General features: G+C 43.7%; 1 protein-coding gene across 1 annotated transcript; it reads left to right on the forward strand.

Moving 5' to 3' along the window:
- The first annotated feature begins 269 nt into the window (after positions 1-269).
- CISD1 (CDGSH iron sulfur domain 1) lies at positions 270-15048 on the forward strand. Its single transcript, XM_082310774.1, has 3 exons — positions 270-365; positions 6072-6277; positions 12811-15048. The coding sequence occupies exons 1-3, from the start codon at positions 335-337 to the stop codon at positions 12898-12900; spliced, it is 327 nt and encodes a 108-aa protein (XP_082166900.1). The 5' UTR covers positions 270-334; the 3' UTR covers positions 12901-15048.
- The last annotated feature ends 1107 nt before the right edge of the window (positions 15049-16155 follow it).

Consider the following 16155-nt stretch of genomic DNA (forward strand, 5'->3'; position numbering starts at 1 on the left):
AAGCCAAGCCGGTGTCTCCTCAGGGCACACGCCGCCGCCCACCGCCCATTTTACACTTGCAGGGGCCTCAGAGCTCACTTTACCCCCAGGGAGGGCCCTGTGCCGGGCGGCGGTGCCCCGCAAGGCCGCCTGTCTCCCTCTCTTCTCCTCCGCGGTGCGATCCAGCACCAGCCGTACCCGCCCCGGCCGGCGGCGACCCCACCCTGGGCGCCCCATCCCTTCCCCGGGAGAGGCCTTTCGGAGGCGGGCCCGGCCGCCATCTTGCGGGCGAGCGGCGCATGCGCGGCGGGGGCGCGGAGCTGCGCGTGCCCTCAACGGCGTCCGAGCGGGAGCGATGGGGCCGGGGCAGAACTCCCACGTGCGGGGTAGGGGCGCGCGCGGGGAGGGGGCGGCCGCGTGCACCCCGCGTGCTGGCGGCGGCGGGGGAGGAGGGAGGGAGGGAGGGAAGCAGAGCGGAGGGGCCGCGGCCCCGCCGCGCGTTTCGCTCCCCGCCGGACCCCCGGGGACAAAATGGCGGCGCAGCCGCCCCCTGTGGGGACCAGGAGGGACCCCCCGGCCCGGCCCGGCCCGGCCCGGCCCGGCTCGGCTCGGCTCCCCGTGAGAGCGCCGAGCTCCGCGGCAGGCCCTCGTGTGCGCCTCGTCCCTCGGAGCCGGCCCCGGCCGCCCGCCCGGTTTTATTTGTGACGGGGACAGCCCGCCTCAGGCACCGCTGTCTTATTTCTGCCTTTCCCCCTGCCGCTTCGCTGTGGGGACTGGCCTTTGTTCGGGCCCCGTCGTTTATGTGAAGCCACCGGGTGTAAATTTCATGAAAACCTGTAAATTTCTGGGTTTTTAACTCGCCCTCAAAGCCCGATACTGTACGGTAGAGATAACCGTGATATTTGCGCTGTGTAAGGATTGACCTAAACCGTGCCTGAAGTAGCGTTGTGTGGCTTAAATGCTGTTGGGCAGCCGGGCGGGACGAAAGGGTTGGGATGGATGGAGGGCAGAACCGAGAGCTGAGTTATCCGATTTCCTCTAAAAAATGAGCTTCACCTGCGTGGCTGTGGTTTCCAGTTGCAAAGCTGCTCGTGGTTTGTGCCCTTAAGTCAGGAGGATACATCCATACACATTCTTTTTTATTTTTCTTGGGGTACACTGCTGGTATAGAGGATGTTGGTAAAGGCATTGCTATAGTCTAAAATAGGTTTATAGTGATGGAAGGCTGTGCTTATTAAAATAATCAAACCAAAGCCCCAAGGATGACTTGATAATAGCTTGCAGCCAGGTTGCATTCCCAGCGGGAGCTTTACTGTCGTCTATAAGCGTGCAAGAATTAGAACAGTTCCTATGCGCTAGGAATCGAGAAAAAAACATAGTTTGTGGGGGAAGGAGAAGAACATGCTCCTAATCAAACTGCAAATATCCTCCTTATCCCAGGACAGCAGGGGAACAGCTGATCAGAGCAGTCTGGAGGGTGCTTTGTTTAGGAGGAGGTGGCATATGGTTAATGTGATTTCTATCAAGATTAAACTTGATCAGTGCCTGGCAACTGGCAGGTCACAGCTCTGTCTTCAGCTTGTGTGTGTCTCAAGCTGATGAATTTTGGAAATCATACTAATGCCTTATTCCCTACTGAAAACTAGACACCAGAAACTTACCATATTTTTGTGGGACTTAATTCCTGGTAGTAGTTGGAGAGCTTCTGTGTATATTGGTGTGCATATGTACCAAAAGGTTACCATTTGGAAGGCAGTGAATAGCACAGCTAGTGCTTTTTGTTGAGAGTAATGTGGTTATTTGCAGGTGTGACCCCGTACTGACCACAGATCTGAGCATGGTAACTTGTCTTTTTGCTGCTTATTGGCCAGATCCAACAACCTTTCTCCCTCAGGTGGCCTCTTTACGTTACGGTTTCAGTTAAATTAAGCCTGTCAGTCATAATCCCATTTCTTGTGGATGCTGTGAAGTGGCAGAAGTGACTTTATCTGCTTGACTGGTTGGCTCTTAGACTTCGGGTGCAGCCAGTTATCCTGGACGACTCCTCAGTAAGCGAGTGCCACGTGCTTCTCCAAGCATGGCCTTTCGTTGTGGGCAGTTACTGGACTGTCATAAACAACTCTTGGAAAATAATAGCCTCTTCATTGGCAACAAAAGGAGGAAAACAACGCTTGAAAGTTACAAGCACTTATGAAGACAAAAAAATACAGATTTTCATGTCTGGAGTTATTACTCTCTAGCTGACTTTCAAATAACATGAACATTTTTTAAGCAGCAGAGGTAACTTGAAAATTGCCTCTTAGGACTGTCTTGAACTACCTTTGTAGGGGTGCGGCTATCCCCAATGTGGTTGCCAGTTCCTGGAAAGTAAATTGATATGTGTTGTAACAAGGATTGTGTACTCCTGGTGGAGCCAAGACCATCTCAGTGTCTTCATGCACTTGTCAGTGCAGATGGTAAATGCATGTTCTTCCTGCAGATAAAATCTGTCTGAGCTCTCTGGTAAATCTTAAAAGTACCTCTGTGGCCTAGATCTGGAAACATCCAGAGCAATTTTCTAGCTGTTTAGGGAGAGAAGGGAAGAGAAACTTTGTGAACCAAATCTTTTGTTCATTAGGTTATGTCCAAAGAATATAGAAGAAAATAAATTCCCACCATCAGCTTGTTGCTTTTCTCATCTTCTGATTTTTTTTGTTTTTTTTTTTTTTGTTTACTTCCATGCACTGCCTGCTCTCCTGGGATTGCATTCTTTGGACTTCTGTTTCCTTCTTCCCATCTCTCTTCCCTTCTCTTCTCTTCTTTGTGTGTTAATTTTTCTGGAGTTTTAGCCAAACCTTTTCCACTGTATAGTGCATAAGACATTGAAACAATTTTTCTGACGTGTTACACAGGCCTGTAGTGTCTTGTCCTGTAGTGACTTGTAACATTGCATTTTGGTATTACACCAGAATTGGGATTTGTTTAATAATCATGCAAAAGCTGCTTTTAGTGTTTTTATTTTAAAAAGAAGTAAAAAACCTTGACATTCCACATCAATGTCACTCTGTTTACAGATGTCTTTTCGAGCAATACGTGCGTGACCTTAAGAGTTTGGCAGCGCACTGTTGAATTGGCACCAGAGGCCTCTTGAAACAGAGTTTAAAGTATTTAAAATCTTCTGAAAAGTGTTTTCCTTCCAGGTGTAGTTTTATGGCTAACTTAGTTTCAAAATGAAATGGGCATTCCAGCTCTTCCAGATCTGTTTGTGAAACAAAACAACAGTTGACAACAAAACTTATTACCTCTGAAACCTTGCAGGATGAGATCATCCTGAGAGAGAGTGAGTCCATTTGTTAAATTCAAATAGCTTTCATAAATTTAAATTACGTTTATTAAGGTAATGCTGAAATTTAAAGAATAGACTGCTTTAAATGTTTGGGTTTCTTGTATTATCGGTTGATACTATTTCCCACCCTGATACAGCTCCAGAGAAGTGATGGGAAAAAGCTAATATAGTAAAAAAAAGACACTGTGATCTATTATAAGAAAAAAATATATTAAGCTGTTTGTATGTATACAATCTGCCCGTGTGTCTAATAGATGAATCTGGCCCTCGGGAGAAGTAGAGGGTCATTGAAATATGAGATGACAATTACTTTAAATTAATGATCTCTGCTTGTTGAGCTGGATGTGCTGTGTATGGTTATGTGGTAGGTGGCCCGACGGATAGTCAGAGGGATCTGGGTTACCTGCAGATGTGCAGATCAGCTCGGCTGAATGTGCTGCAAGGCTGCTGAATTTTAGTACAGGCTTCCCTGCTCGTGCTGTGAGTCGTAGAAGTATTTTTATCATCAGAATCTTTTCCTCTGATGGTTTGATTTAAAAACATGGGTTAAGATTTGATCTATTGGTAATGCATCAGCTAGCGGCTTGGGCAACCCTTGCAACTGCTGCTTTTCTGAAATCGCCAGCATGGGCGGATCACTCTGTCTTTCCTGGCGCTGTTGTGGCTGCCAGAAATCACTTTAAACTTGTCAGATCCAGCTTCTCCCTGAACTGACTGGCTACCTCCTCCCTTGCTCTTCTTGGGGAAGCGTGCTCAAGCGAGAAGGGGAAAGGGTGCTGCAGACTGTCCGCAGTGGCTTTCCTTGGAAGAACCTGCTGCTTCTGATTTAAGCCGTGGCTGTTCTTTGGATTAGTTTGGGCTGTTTTGCTAAATTAAAGCAGATTTTCATAGAATCCCTTCTTAAATTTCACCTCCTCGCTTCTTTACCCTATTAAAATGAATGCATTACTCTGGCTAGTTTGTAACGGGGAGATAAAGAGGTGAGAACTCACTGGATGGATATAAACCACTGAATTCACAATATGCTCTCTGGGGCTTTTATTGCTTAAGGGAGTTTGGGAGCAGGGAAACATGCCCTAAATTCTTTGATGTTTTTCTGGTTCTTTGATGCTTTTCTGTATCTTAATATCACCCTGTTGTTACGGGGGGGGGGGGGGGGGTCGTCACTCACTTGCAGGGGAGGTCTCAGTGTATGTTGGTCTCTTCTGCTTCATTTACTAAGAAAATGAGCTCTGAAGAATTTCTGCATCTCTTACTCCTTTAGTAAGACTCTAAAGGAGTGCCTGCCTTCCCTGATCTTACAGGACTGCAGACGTCATACAAATATTTGTCTAATTGTATTACTACATCCAGACCTTTGTGGATCGGCATGGTGCGTATCAGCTAACGCAATATTTTAGCTGAGGCAAGGCCTCAAGGTAGGGATTTTAGAAAAGGCTGTGTGACAGGCCAGAAAACCTTCTTGATCCTTTTAGTGCAAGTTCACAGTGGCAATACAGCAAGTCAATTAGCCGTGGAAAGTAGCAAGAGCTAACAAAGGCATTTTGTTTCTTCTTATCCTTTAGACTTAATGTAGTGCTTCTCTTGCCCCAAAGATGCCATGTAGCTTGGCATCTTTCAAATCCAATACAAACATTGAAGGGCAAGATAGAAATTCCCAAATGGAGACTGTTTTAGTTTTCTTGAGTTGTGTAAATGTGCTAAAATTTAAATTCCTGTTTGATTTGTCTGTAGAGGCAGCCAAACTCTATATGTTAGGAGTACGTGTGTGGGTAGAAGTGGTGGATAAAAAGCAAAAAAGGAAAAAAAAGGAGTAACTGCCTGCAGCTCTGAGAGAAACGGCCAGGGCAGTTGCTGCAAACAAAACCTTTGGGTCAAAGTCCAGCTTATTTTCATGAGGCAGAGAAGAAACAATAGAGCCACAAAAAAGTAGGAAAACTCCTTGCAGAAAAGGAAATTATACCAAGTGAGCGAGACTGCAAAGATTTTAGAGATATCTAGAAGGGGGGGGAAGTGAAGCTAGGAGGTGGTAGGAAGAGGATTTTTTAATGGAAGTTGTCTTTCAGAGAGTCAGAACCTAATCCAGTTAAAATAAACTCGTGCCATTATTCTTAAATACAATCTTTTTCGATCCATATTCTTTCCTGTACACCACAGTAGGGATATAATCTAAGCTGGCTTTTGTTACTCTTCTGAAGTGGTAGTACATTAAATAATTTCCCCATTGCCAAACACCTGTTAACATTTTATTTGCAAGATGCATTATATTAAAAGCTACTCAGTACCCGTACCTTGGGGGGATCCTGCTTGGGTTGTTAATGCTGAGCATTCTTCTTTAGTGACTTTCCTGCAAGTGAAACAACAGGGGGTTTTGCTGCTACAGGGTGTACTTAGAGCTGGTTTAATGTGCTGAACTTGGAAACACTATACTAGCGATGTTGGTATCACAGGTTCCCAAATAAAAGGTTAAAACAAACAAACACCACCAAACCCTGCCAGGTTAATCCTTGCCCTTCTGTAGAAGGGATGGGGGAGGAGGAGAACTCTGATCAGGAGAAAGGAGTAGATTAACTAGGTGAGCGTCAAAAGAATATATTCTTCTAAAGTACTGCGTTACTACTACAGGACAAAAAGGTCTGTTGGAAAGCAGAAGTGTTGCCACAAGCATGAAGACATTTACTACTGAGTAGTTTTAATAGAGTGTTGTGGTCAAAAAGTGACAGTCTCTTTCTTTTTTTCTTGTTTTTCCCCTTCTCTCTTATTCTAGCTGAATGGATTGCTGCAGTCTCCTTAGCTGCTGGAGCAGCTGCTGTTGGGTATCTAGCTTACAAAAAATTTCTCTCTAAAGACAAATGCAGCAAAGCGATGGTGAATCCCCATATCCAGAAGGATAACCCCAAGGTAGTCCATGCATTTGATATGGAAGATCTGGGAGACAAGGCTGTGTACTGTCGTTGTTGGAGATCTAAGAAGGTAAGAGAAGAATAAATGCTCCAGTTTCATTCATGTGCATGCATCTTTCAACAAAACTATTTTCAAACTGCTTTATTTAGAGGAAACTAAGTTCTTTTCTTTTTTTCTTCTTTTTTTCTTCTTTTTTTCCTCTAACCTATTCTGCAGTGAGATGTAGTAGTATTTTAATCCATAAAACTATGTAGATTTATGCTGTCACTCAGAGTAAAGCCTGCAGATAAGCGCTAATAGCGAACAAAATATTTCTGTAGCTCTGAAGAAGCAGACCCCTTGAAAGGAGAGCTGCTGTGTGGAGCAGTCAGTCATGAATGACAGATACCATTTTGTGTGCTGCCTTTGCTAATACTGAGGCTTATACAAAACTACCGGCCTGTTGGCAGTGGGAGCTCAGGAACTGCAGTCTGAGAGGACCTTAAACGCTGTTTACTGAAGGAAGTTGGAAGCTTTCTCTGTCAGTCAGAAAGTACCTTGCGACTAGTTCATGGTGTTAATAACACAAATCCATTAAGAAGTCTCTTGGTATACCAGAGCTGGTGTCAAATTGTCACTTGCAATGTCTGAGCCCATCATTAAATCTTGTAGACAGGGTGAGTGCAGAATTGTTTTGGAAGACCTGACTTGCGCAGATGGTGTTACGGTGGTACTGCTGTTCTGTCCTGAATTTATTGTTGTAGTACTGCTATGTACTGTGGATAGCTACCTTTTCTCGTGTGAGTGATTACAGCGGTGAATTGTTTCCAGTGGTGATTGAAGTAATCTAAAAAGAAGTCATTGTGGTTAAAAGCTTTTGAAGAATCTAGATAGATGGACTTAATGCATTGTGCCTTGGCAGCTCAAAATAGTTTTATGGGTAATCCTACAGTAAAGCCAGCCATACTTAAAGCTTTTATGGTTGAGCAATTAGGAGTCTGACCTAGACACTGGTTCAACTTACTTGCATATGAAGTTGGGTTGCATCAATTGCCTAAAATTAGCGGTAGGTGTGATACCTAGCCTTCCAGTAATACGAAGATCAGATGTAAATATGAGGTAGAGATGCATGACATCTGATGTAACTGAGATCTGTATAATTTATCTGTAGTGGTAGTTCTGGGATCTGTAGTGAGAGAAAACAGATTGCATGAGAAGTCCTTTCCATTTACCACTGGCACACATTTAAAAGCTTTTTTAGAAGTCAAGGTGCTAATGTGTGGAGACTGAAATATCGTACAAACCTTCAAAGCCAGATAACTGAGGCCAACAGCCCTGAAATCTAGCTCGCTCTCTATCAGTGAACTGAATACTAGACTTCTCAAGCCTTAGACACAGGTCTAATTGGGTCACACTGCCATTTGCCAGGTACTGTAACTTTTGGTTCTTGCTGTTGTCAGATCTGACTTCGTTACCTTGTGGGTGAAAATAACTTGGGAAGTTACACATTTGTAGCTGTATTTGGTTTAACAGTAAAACACTACTGAGGATTAAACAGCATCATGAATTGATTCTGAAATAGTCCTGTGGAGATGGGCTTGTCTTCTTTGCTCTGTCTGGAGGCTGAACTGAAAAACAAAATTCTGCCCCCCCCCGCTTCCCCCCTGCCATTGCCGCAGTGTGCTCTGTGGACTAAGTTACTTATGGTATGATTATACAACAGGGAATAGTGTATGTTTACATGCAGTGATGGCTGTACAGCATGCAGGTATCATGTATGTGTATAGCACCATTGCCACTAAATCTTTGTGGTAAGTCTCAACTGACAGCCAGAACCCAGTGTTGGAAGCTGCTGCAAGGGCTACAACTTCAGAAAAGAAAAAGGAGGAGGAGAAAGGCTGCTCTAAGTATCTGCACTTCATTTTAATATTTGAATTTGGATTTACCTCGGGTTGCAATAGTGTAGGCACCTCCTTCAGTGCTTCTGCAATGAAAAAAAAAAAAATCCTAACTTGAACCTTGGTGTTTGTATTTTCTGCTTCCTACTCTGTTTTCTAAACAGAAATGGAAGATAGTGCCTGGTTTTAGTGGTTGCATTGCAGCTCCTGCCAATATTCTAGCTATTATTTGATAGTATCTTTTGTGTGTGTGTCGTGGTTTAACCCCAGCCGGCAACTAAGCCCCACGCAGCCGCTCTCTCACTCCCCCCCGGTGGGATGGGGGAGAGAATCAGAAGAGTAAAAGTGAGAAAACTCGTGGGTTGAGATAAAGACAGTTTAATAGGTAAAGCAAAAGCCGTGCCCGCAAGCAAAGCAAAGCAAGGAATTCATTCCCTACTTCCCATCGGCAGGCAGGTGTTCAGCCATCCCCAGGAAAGCAGGGCTCCATCATGCATAAGTGTTACTGGGGAAGGCAAACGCCATTACTCCAAACGTGCCCCCCTTCCCTCTTCCTTCCCCAGCTTTATATTGCTGAGCATGACATCACATGGTGTGCAATAGCCCTTTGGTCAGTTGGGGTCAGCTGTCCCAGCCGTGTCCCCTCCCAGCTTCTTGTGCCCCCCCAGCCTCCTCGCTGGTGGGGTGGGGTGAGAAGCAGGAAAGGCCTTGGCTCTGTATAAGCACTGCTCAGCAAGAACTGAAACATCCCTGTGTTATCAACACTGTTTCCAGCACAAATCCAAAACATAGGCCCATACTAGCTACTCTGAAGAAAATTAACTCTACCCCAGCCAAAATCAGCACAGTGTGAAATAAAAATCTTAAGAAGTACGTTTTGGCATATATTGAAGGGGTGTTGTCAGTTTAGGAATGTACTGTCCTACTGAGTTAGGGCTCTGTAATCACACACTAAAAGGAAGTAGATGGGGCTACCTTATAACAAGTCTGTTAAGAACTCTGATCTGAAGGGTCTTGTAAAGGCATTAAGGAGGTCAGTGGAAAATTTTGAAGGTATTTGTTTTCTTTTACTGATGCTTAATAATGAGTATTTTAATCAGCATGTTATGCTTCAAAGACTGCAGTTTCCAGTTTTGCTGCCTTCCTCTTGCCCTGATCGGTTGACCTTGTATGGTGGGTAGCATGGTCTTTAAGGTGGTGTACGTGCTTTTTCTCATGTTCAGTTATTGCCAAGCAGTAATAAAATACAGAGACATTCTTCGTCATTCTCACATGCTTGTCATCTTTGGAAGTAGTTACCTAGCATTATCTCTTTCTTACAGTTCTCAAACTAAGATCCTGTTAAAATTTGTAAGATAATGTTTTCTGATGGCAAAATGGTAGAATGCGTGTGCTTCCAATGCGGGGAATTACAATTACTCCAAAAGCAGTAAGTACCCGCTGTGCTTTTGTTAAATAAGTGGCGTATGGGGATCTCTATTCCATATACAGGTTAGAAGAAATGTCCTCTTGTATGATTGCGTGAGTGCTTCTCATCAGATTTAGCCTCATTTGAGGCATGAGGCTGTTAGTAGAACCAGTAGCGTTATGAACCATAGGATATTTCTGTATGTACTGACGATGCGCATGCACTACAGCTGGCTTCGCATGGTGTTCCTCCTGTATGGGGAATAACAAAACACTTGGACTATACCAAGGTGTTTTGGAGTAACTCTTAAAAAAGGAGCAGGATTACTTTCAGTTGTTTTTTTTTTTTCCTGAAATAGTATACTTCAAAGGCTTTTTTGTTTATTTGTGCTGGCCAAAGTCTTCCTGGAGTACATGTGTTTAAAAAAAAAACAAAAACAAAAACAAAAAACCACAACCACATCTGGTACCTTCAAATAAGTCTGTCTTGGGATGTCATTATCTGTAGGTAGTTCTTTAAACGGCCCTTTCCTATTCAGTGTTGTGCTCTGCAGGCACTTCAGAGCCCTGCTTGTCAAGTTTTGTGGAAAAACCCGGTATTCAAATTTACCAGTATAGAGGCAAGAGTTTTGTCTTAAAACCAAACTGTAATTAGTCTAAAGTTAGAACATTTGTTTCTGCATGTTTAAGTGTGTGAGCTGGAGGGAAAAAGATTAATTTGCTTTCTTTTGCAACCTGCAACCTCTGTGTCTTCCAGAGAAATATTAGTCCCCAGGCTGCGGGTCAAGGAATGCTGCTGCAGAACATCAGAAGAAATAGTGGTAGAGAATCTAAACCTGTTCTTGTCAAGGGAAATAAGCTGAGCTGTCCAGATCACTGCACAGTTCCCTCAGGGTTTGAGCTTTGGCCGCTGTTGCTAGCCTGCTTTATCTTAATCAAGGATGAACATGTTTTATCAGGCCCAGGATCCATCTATTCAGTATCTGGTCTTCAAGGTGACCAAGTGAGTGCTCTGGAACAGTGGTGGTGTGTGGTGTTTTTTTGTTTTGTTTTGTTTTGTTTTTTTCTGAGAAGCTCAAGTCTAGTGTGCCAGCCTCTGGGAGCCAGTGTTTCTGAGACCAGCTGACCCAGAGGATGAATTCAGAGCAGTCAGAGTTGGTAGCTGTTAAAGATGTCTCGATGCTCTCTGAAGCCTATGAATCCCACCATTTTTGTCACTTGCAAACTTGAAGTGATGATGTTGCTGGACCTTGGGCTTGCCTCCTTGGGGCATGTGAGATGTTAATGTCTGATGGAAGCTGGGTCGACGCTTCAGTGAAGACCAATGGACTGTGGTGTTGCATGGATAAACAACTGGCCCAGGAACATCTGGGTTGGAAGCTGGTCAGTGTCCCATGAACATATGTTCTTGTTTGCTCAGATTTTTCCCAAGTATCTGTCAGTACCTTCTCATTGAGTCACAAATGACTGATGTGATGATAAAGTTCCTGCATGAATCAGCTTACATGAGTATCCTCTGAATTCAGGTTTCTTTATTTGGAAATGTCACCTGCCATTTATAGCGTGGGTTTTGACATTTTGTAACTGTTAAAACCAAAAAATCTCCCCCTCCCCCACTCCCCCTAAACCACTACCCTACAGGGCATGTGGCTTTATTTTTAGAGCTCTAGGAATTGTATTTGCAAGTGTATTGTCTTCATTATATTGTTTTTGTGCAGTACTTTGAAATCTTTTATTCTAACTAAGCGTGAGTGATAGGGTGTTAATTTTTTTCAAGGACTGTGACTGAGGCATGAACATTGGCATCAGTGGAGTGTCAAAGACTGTTTGATTGTGACTGTACTGCGAGGGAATATTGCTGTTGCAAAGGCAACAGCTGAGTAACACCCAACTTTGATTCCCGTTACTTCTAAGCAAACAAAATAGTAACTGAATGCAAAATACTGGTGTGTGATTTCTGTGATCGTTTCCAGAGTTTCCTCTGCAGAGGAGGCATAGCGCCGAAAACACATCCTTGAGAAGTGATGAGATCTAACCTCACTCTTGTTGCTTCACAGAATGTCCTTTGGCTCTTGCACGTGAGAAGAGCTGCCCAGGAGCAGAGTGGTTGTGACTGGTCTGGGACTTGGGCAGTTACAGCTGGCTAAAGGAGTCCCCATGGGTCTTGCTCTGACCAGGCTGTTCTAGGAGGTTTTTTTTATAGAACAAACATTTCTTCAAATTACTTCCTCAGTGCTACCCTTAAAACCCCCTGATGAATAGCCGTGTCAGTTGGAAGTGCAGTTTATTTCCATTAGCAGGTCAAAATCCTAATGTCGAAGCCAGCTTGCGCAAACGGACCTTTGTGTCGACGAGATAAGCTAGCTGTGTCAGGAGGAAGCAAAGGCAGCTTGCCACTCTAGCTGTCTGGAGTCAGGACAAATATGTAGGTGTCTCTTAAATAAGAGATGAGCTAGGGACACTGTCCTTTTTTCTCACCACGGAAAACCAGGAAAAAAATTCAGTGGAGGATCTCCTCCTGTTTCTCTTCCTCACCCCACTAATCTTCTGTAACTGCATTCAACTCTGGCTGTTGCCTGGGAAGACAGAGGGTGGGGCACGGTTGAGAGCAAGATACTCCAGGTAGGTTACCACTGGAGGTCAGCACGTGCTGTATTTTCCTCATGCTGGCCTGAGGCAGGAACACCAAATAGAATCATAGAATCATTTAGGTTGGAAAAGACCCTTGAGATCATCAAGTCCAACCGTTAACCTGTCACTGCCAAGTCCACCACTAAACCATGTCCTCAAGCACCATGTCTACCCGTCTTCTCAATACCTCCAGGGATGGGGACTCAATCACTTCCCTGGGCAGCCTGTTCCAGTGCCTGACTAGCCCTTTGGTGAAGAAGTTTTTCCTAATATCCAACCTAAACTTCCCCTGGTGCAGCTTGAGGCCATTTCCTCTGGTCCTATCGCTTGTTACTTGGGAGAAGAGACCGACCCCCACCTCCCTACAACCTCCTTTCAGGTAGTTGTAGAGAGCGATGAGGTCTCCCCTCAGCCTCCTCTTCTCCAAACTAAACAACCACACATATAGTGTAGAGCTGAGTTGCTGCTTTTTTCTTAACACTCGCTTTTCTTAACTCTTGTCCACTCTGCGCTCACATGGACAAAACTAGCGTTCAGCCAAAATTCAGGGACAGCTGAGATGCCAGCACAAAAGTTATGTTCTGCAGTCACAGTGCATTTAATAAGATGTTCTAATGAACTTTCAACCTAGGTTCTTAATTCTGACTCTGGATGTACTTTAGATGTGTTTATTCTTTCTCTTTTCAGTTCCCGCTGTGTGATGGCTCTCACACAAAGCACAACGAGGAAACTGGTGACAACGTGGGGCCTCTGATCATCAAGAGGAAGGAGGCATAGAGTGGACAGTAGAAGCTACAGAATGAATGTCTGACAAATCCTCTGCTCACTTGTAATTGGGGGAAAACCCACAAATTCTTTGTCATGTCACTGAAGACTTTCCAGTGTAGTATATACATCAGGCTTCAGCATGTGTATTTTCTCTGGTGTTTGTCTTGTTTTAATCACTACAATGCATAATTTACTAAATAGTCATGGTTTAAATTTTTTGTCCTGTAAAGTGTGTGTACCCTCTCATGGAGTATGAAACTGAAATGACACACAGAATGTACTTCCATCAGAAAATAGGTATTATTTTCAAATACGTGTGTACTACTCTGAGGCTATTCAGTAGAAAGTGTGTTCAAAATGTAGATCTTAAAATTCTGGAGAGGTTCTAAAGTCACAAGTCTGGATAGATTTCTATGTAAAAGGCAGTGGCAGGAAAGAAATCACAGTGCCAAAATGCAGCTTAACCTCTAATTATGCTGCATTTTCTGCAGGTGTCATGTTTGGCCTATTACACTACTGTTCTGTGTGGCTTCTGCAAAAAAAAACAAATTTAAAATGGCAAACTATGAACAGACAACATAAAAGGCTTATAGCAAGATGGGGCTAAAGGGCAACTTTACCTTTGATTTTACAGCCGTGTTGAAACTTGACCCTACTACCATATGGTATCAAGAACATACTACCGGAACTGCAGACCTGTATTTAGAGTAGGATTAGGAAGATGGTATCTGTGAGAGCTTTCTTAATAGACCAAGTGGAATGATCCGAAGTGCTCAGAGTGATGGGCAGGGGGTGGCAGGGTTGTCTTTGCTGCTAGAAAGCCTTAGTTTCACTTGCAATCTCTAGCAGTGAAGCTAACTTCCCCAGAGCACAGGACACTTCTGTGGGGGAGGCTATGCTGATTTATTCCAGAAGCTAAAATAAAAACTAAAACCCCACCCATCATTACTGTCTGCTTCATCATTGCTCTGGCTGGTTCCGGAGGACTCTTCCCGCTGCGGAGGGAGGAGGCACACCTTTCTTACTAAGTGGCCTTAGGCTCTATGTGTCTTAAATAACTCCTGCCTCCCTGGGCTAACTGTTAACGTGGTTCAGCTCATTTTACCAAAAGAACTGACATGGACAAGGAAAGGCTTGGACAACAGCTAGAAACAAGGGGGAACGGAAGGATGAGAGAAGAAGAGCTCTTATCCTCCTTTTGTATGGCACTTGTCTGCCTCATCTGACATGGTTGCATTGACGGCTATCATGTTGGTTTCCGTAAATTAAATAGCTTTGATTTATTAACATGCAAATGACTACAAAGCAAAACCCAAAGAGTGGGGTGGCAGAGGGCTGTTTTCTATTAAACCTGGTCCATTAGCATAATTGCAGCCTGTGTAAGATTGAGCTCTCAATGTCCTGGGACAGAGAGACTACCTCAGAGCTAGAGGAAAGGCCTTTTCAAGAAGCTGACATTTTAACCTGGACCCTTAAGGATTCTTCCAGATGATTGGGGCAGTAGAGGTTTTATTTAATTTTTTGTAAGGGTGTGGTTGGTATGATTGGCTCAGATTGACGAAAATGTTTTGCATATTCTTGATGTGAGGCTTTTGGAGGCTGAGGTCTTAGCTGACTGGCCTGAACTTCGGCAGAAGGCACAGAAAGTAGAGAAGGTGGCAGTAGAGAAAGAGGGTTTACAGGTGGAGTGCTATAGTGGGGGCAACTACTGTCTGTGAGAGACCTCTGCTTGTAAGAAGTTGCAGTCAAATACATTTAGTTTCTACCTTCTTGTCTTGACTGTAAAGGTACTTGATATTTTTTACTTGGCTGAGTACTGATGCATATGGAAAGTTGTTTTAACCTTAAGTTATCAAATACGTTGCTTTTATCCAAAACAAAAGTTATTTCTGTATTATTAGAACATGACATTGGGTATTTCTGTATTTTTGTCAAATACACGTTTGAGCTCATCTTAATCTCGAGGTTGTAACGTCTGTGTTATCTGATGGGTGTGCTGTTTCTTTCAAGGGAGAGTTACACTGTGAGTAGTGCTGTATGCCAATGCTGCTGTAATCATAAACCTGTGTCTGGGTTGGGTTTTCCTTCTGAGACTTCTTTTCCTGTTTGCAGCAAAGCCTGGCTGCTCCTGAAGGAATAAAAGTTCACTGAAAACTGCATTAGTGTTCTGAGAGATGAAGTCCTGAAGTTTCAGATGAGTCTCCCGAGTCATAAAACTGTTTCCTGGAGTTTGCCAATAAAACATTTCCTGGAGTTTGGGCATCAGGCAAGTGGGCTCCATGAGAAGTTTTTTTTTTCCTGGGAAGCAAAGATGCAGGAGCTGAGTCTTTGCTGCTTTACATCCTGGTGAGTTTGTTTTGGAGAAGTGTCACATTTATAAATGTTGACACAAAGTGGTTAAATTTTATCTTGATGCACGTACAATTTTCTGTACTGTGCCTAAAAGTTCCTGTTTTTCACATGTGAGCTGTTTGAATGTGACAATGAAGAGAGATACTTGAATTTGAGTAAACAAACTTGCCAGCAGTCTTGCTGAGCATCACAGAGGACACTTCATTTTTTGTTCCTTAGTGCCATAATAGGTTATCATGTTCTGATAGTCCAAGTGCTTGCCTGCTCCTGTGTTTTCGGAAATCTCTGTTCTTTAGTGCTTTCCTCAAATAATCTCTAGAATATGAAGCAAATTGGTTAGATCTTTGCCAAGTTCTTAACCATAAAGAAATTCTTCTGCAAATGTGCAATTTTCACATCACATTGAAACTCCTACATGAAAATGTGGTACAAATCCTTCATGTTAAGGCAGTGAAGGATTCTTGTCCCAGAGTAAAACTGTATCTACAATGTTCTACACTGTTATTTTTCAACATGCCAGTGTCCGTTAGGAAGGTGAACAAATTAAAAGTACTGATTCTGCAGTAATTGAGTGTGACTCATCAAAATAGTCTGAATGTCAAACAGTCAAGTGCTTCTAGCATCAGCATTCTTGAAGAGGAGACGGCTGTAAGTTGCAGGTGTCTGCTGCACGTTTAATTCAAGCACCGTTAATCTAATGGATAATTTGAAATGGTGGAGGCCAGCATTGCAATCACACGCTGGTCCACTAGGAGGACACAAACGCTGTGCGATGTGGCAATGCTGTTCTTGTGGGGTTTTTTTATGCATGCGTGTATTTATGTGGGGTTTTTTTTCAGCAGCGTTGCTGTCTGTCTGAGCCCAGGCATCTAGAAGTGCTGCATAAACATGTTTGGGACTAAGCAGCTTTTC

This window comes from Platalea leucorodia (genome assembly GCF_965183815.1).
Source record: "Platalea leucorodia genome assembly, chromosome: 4".
NCBI lineage: Eukaryota > Metazoa > Chordata > Aves > Pelecaniformes > Threskiornithidae > Platalea > Platalea leucorodia.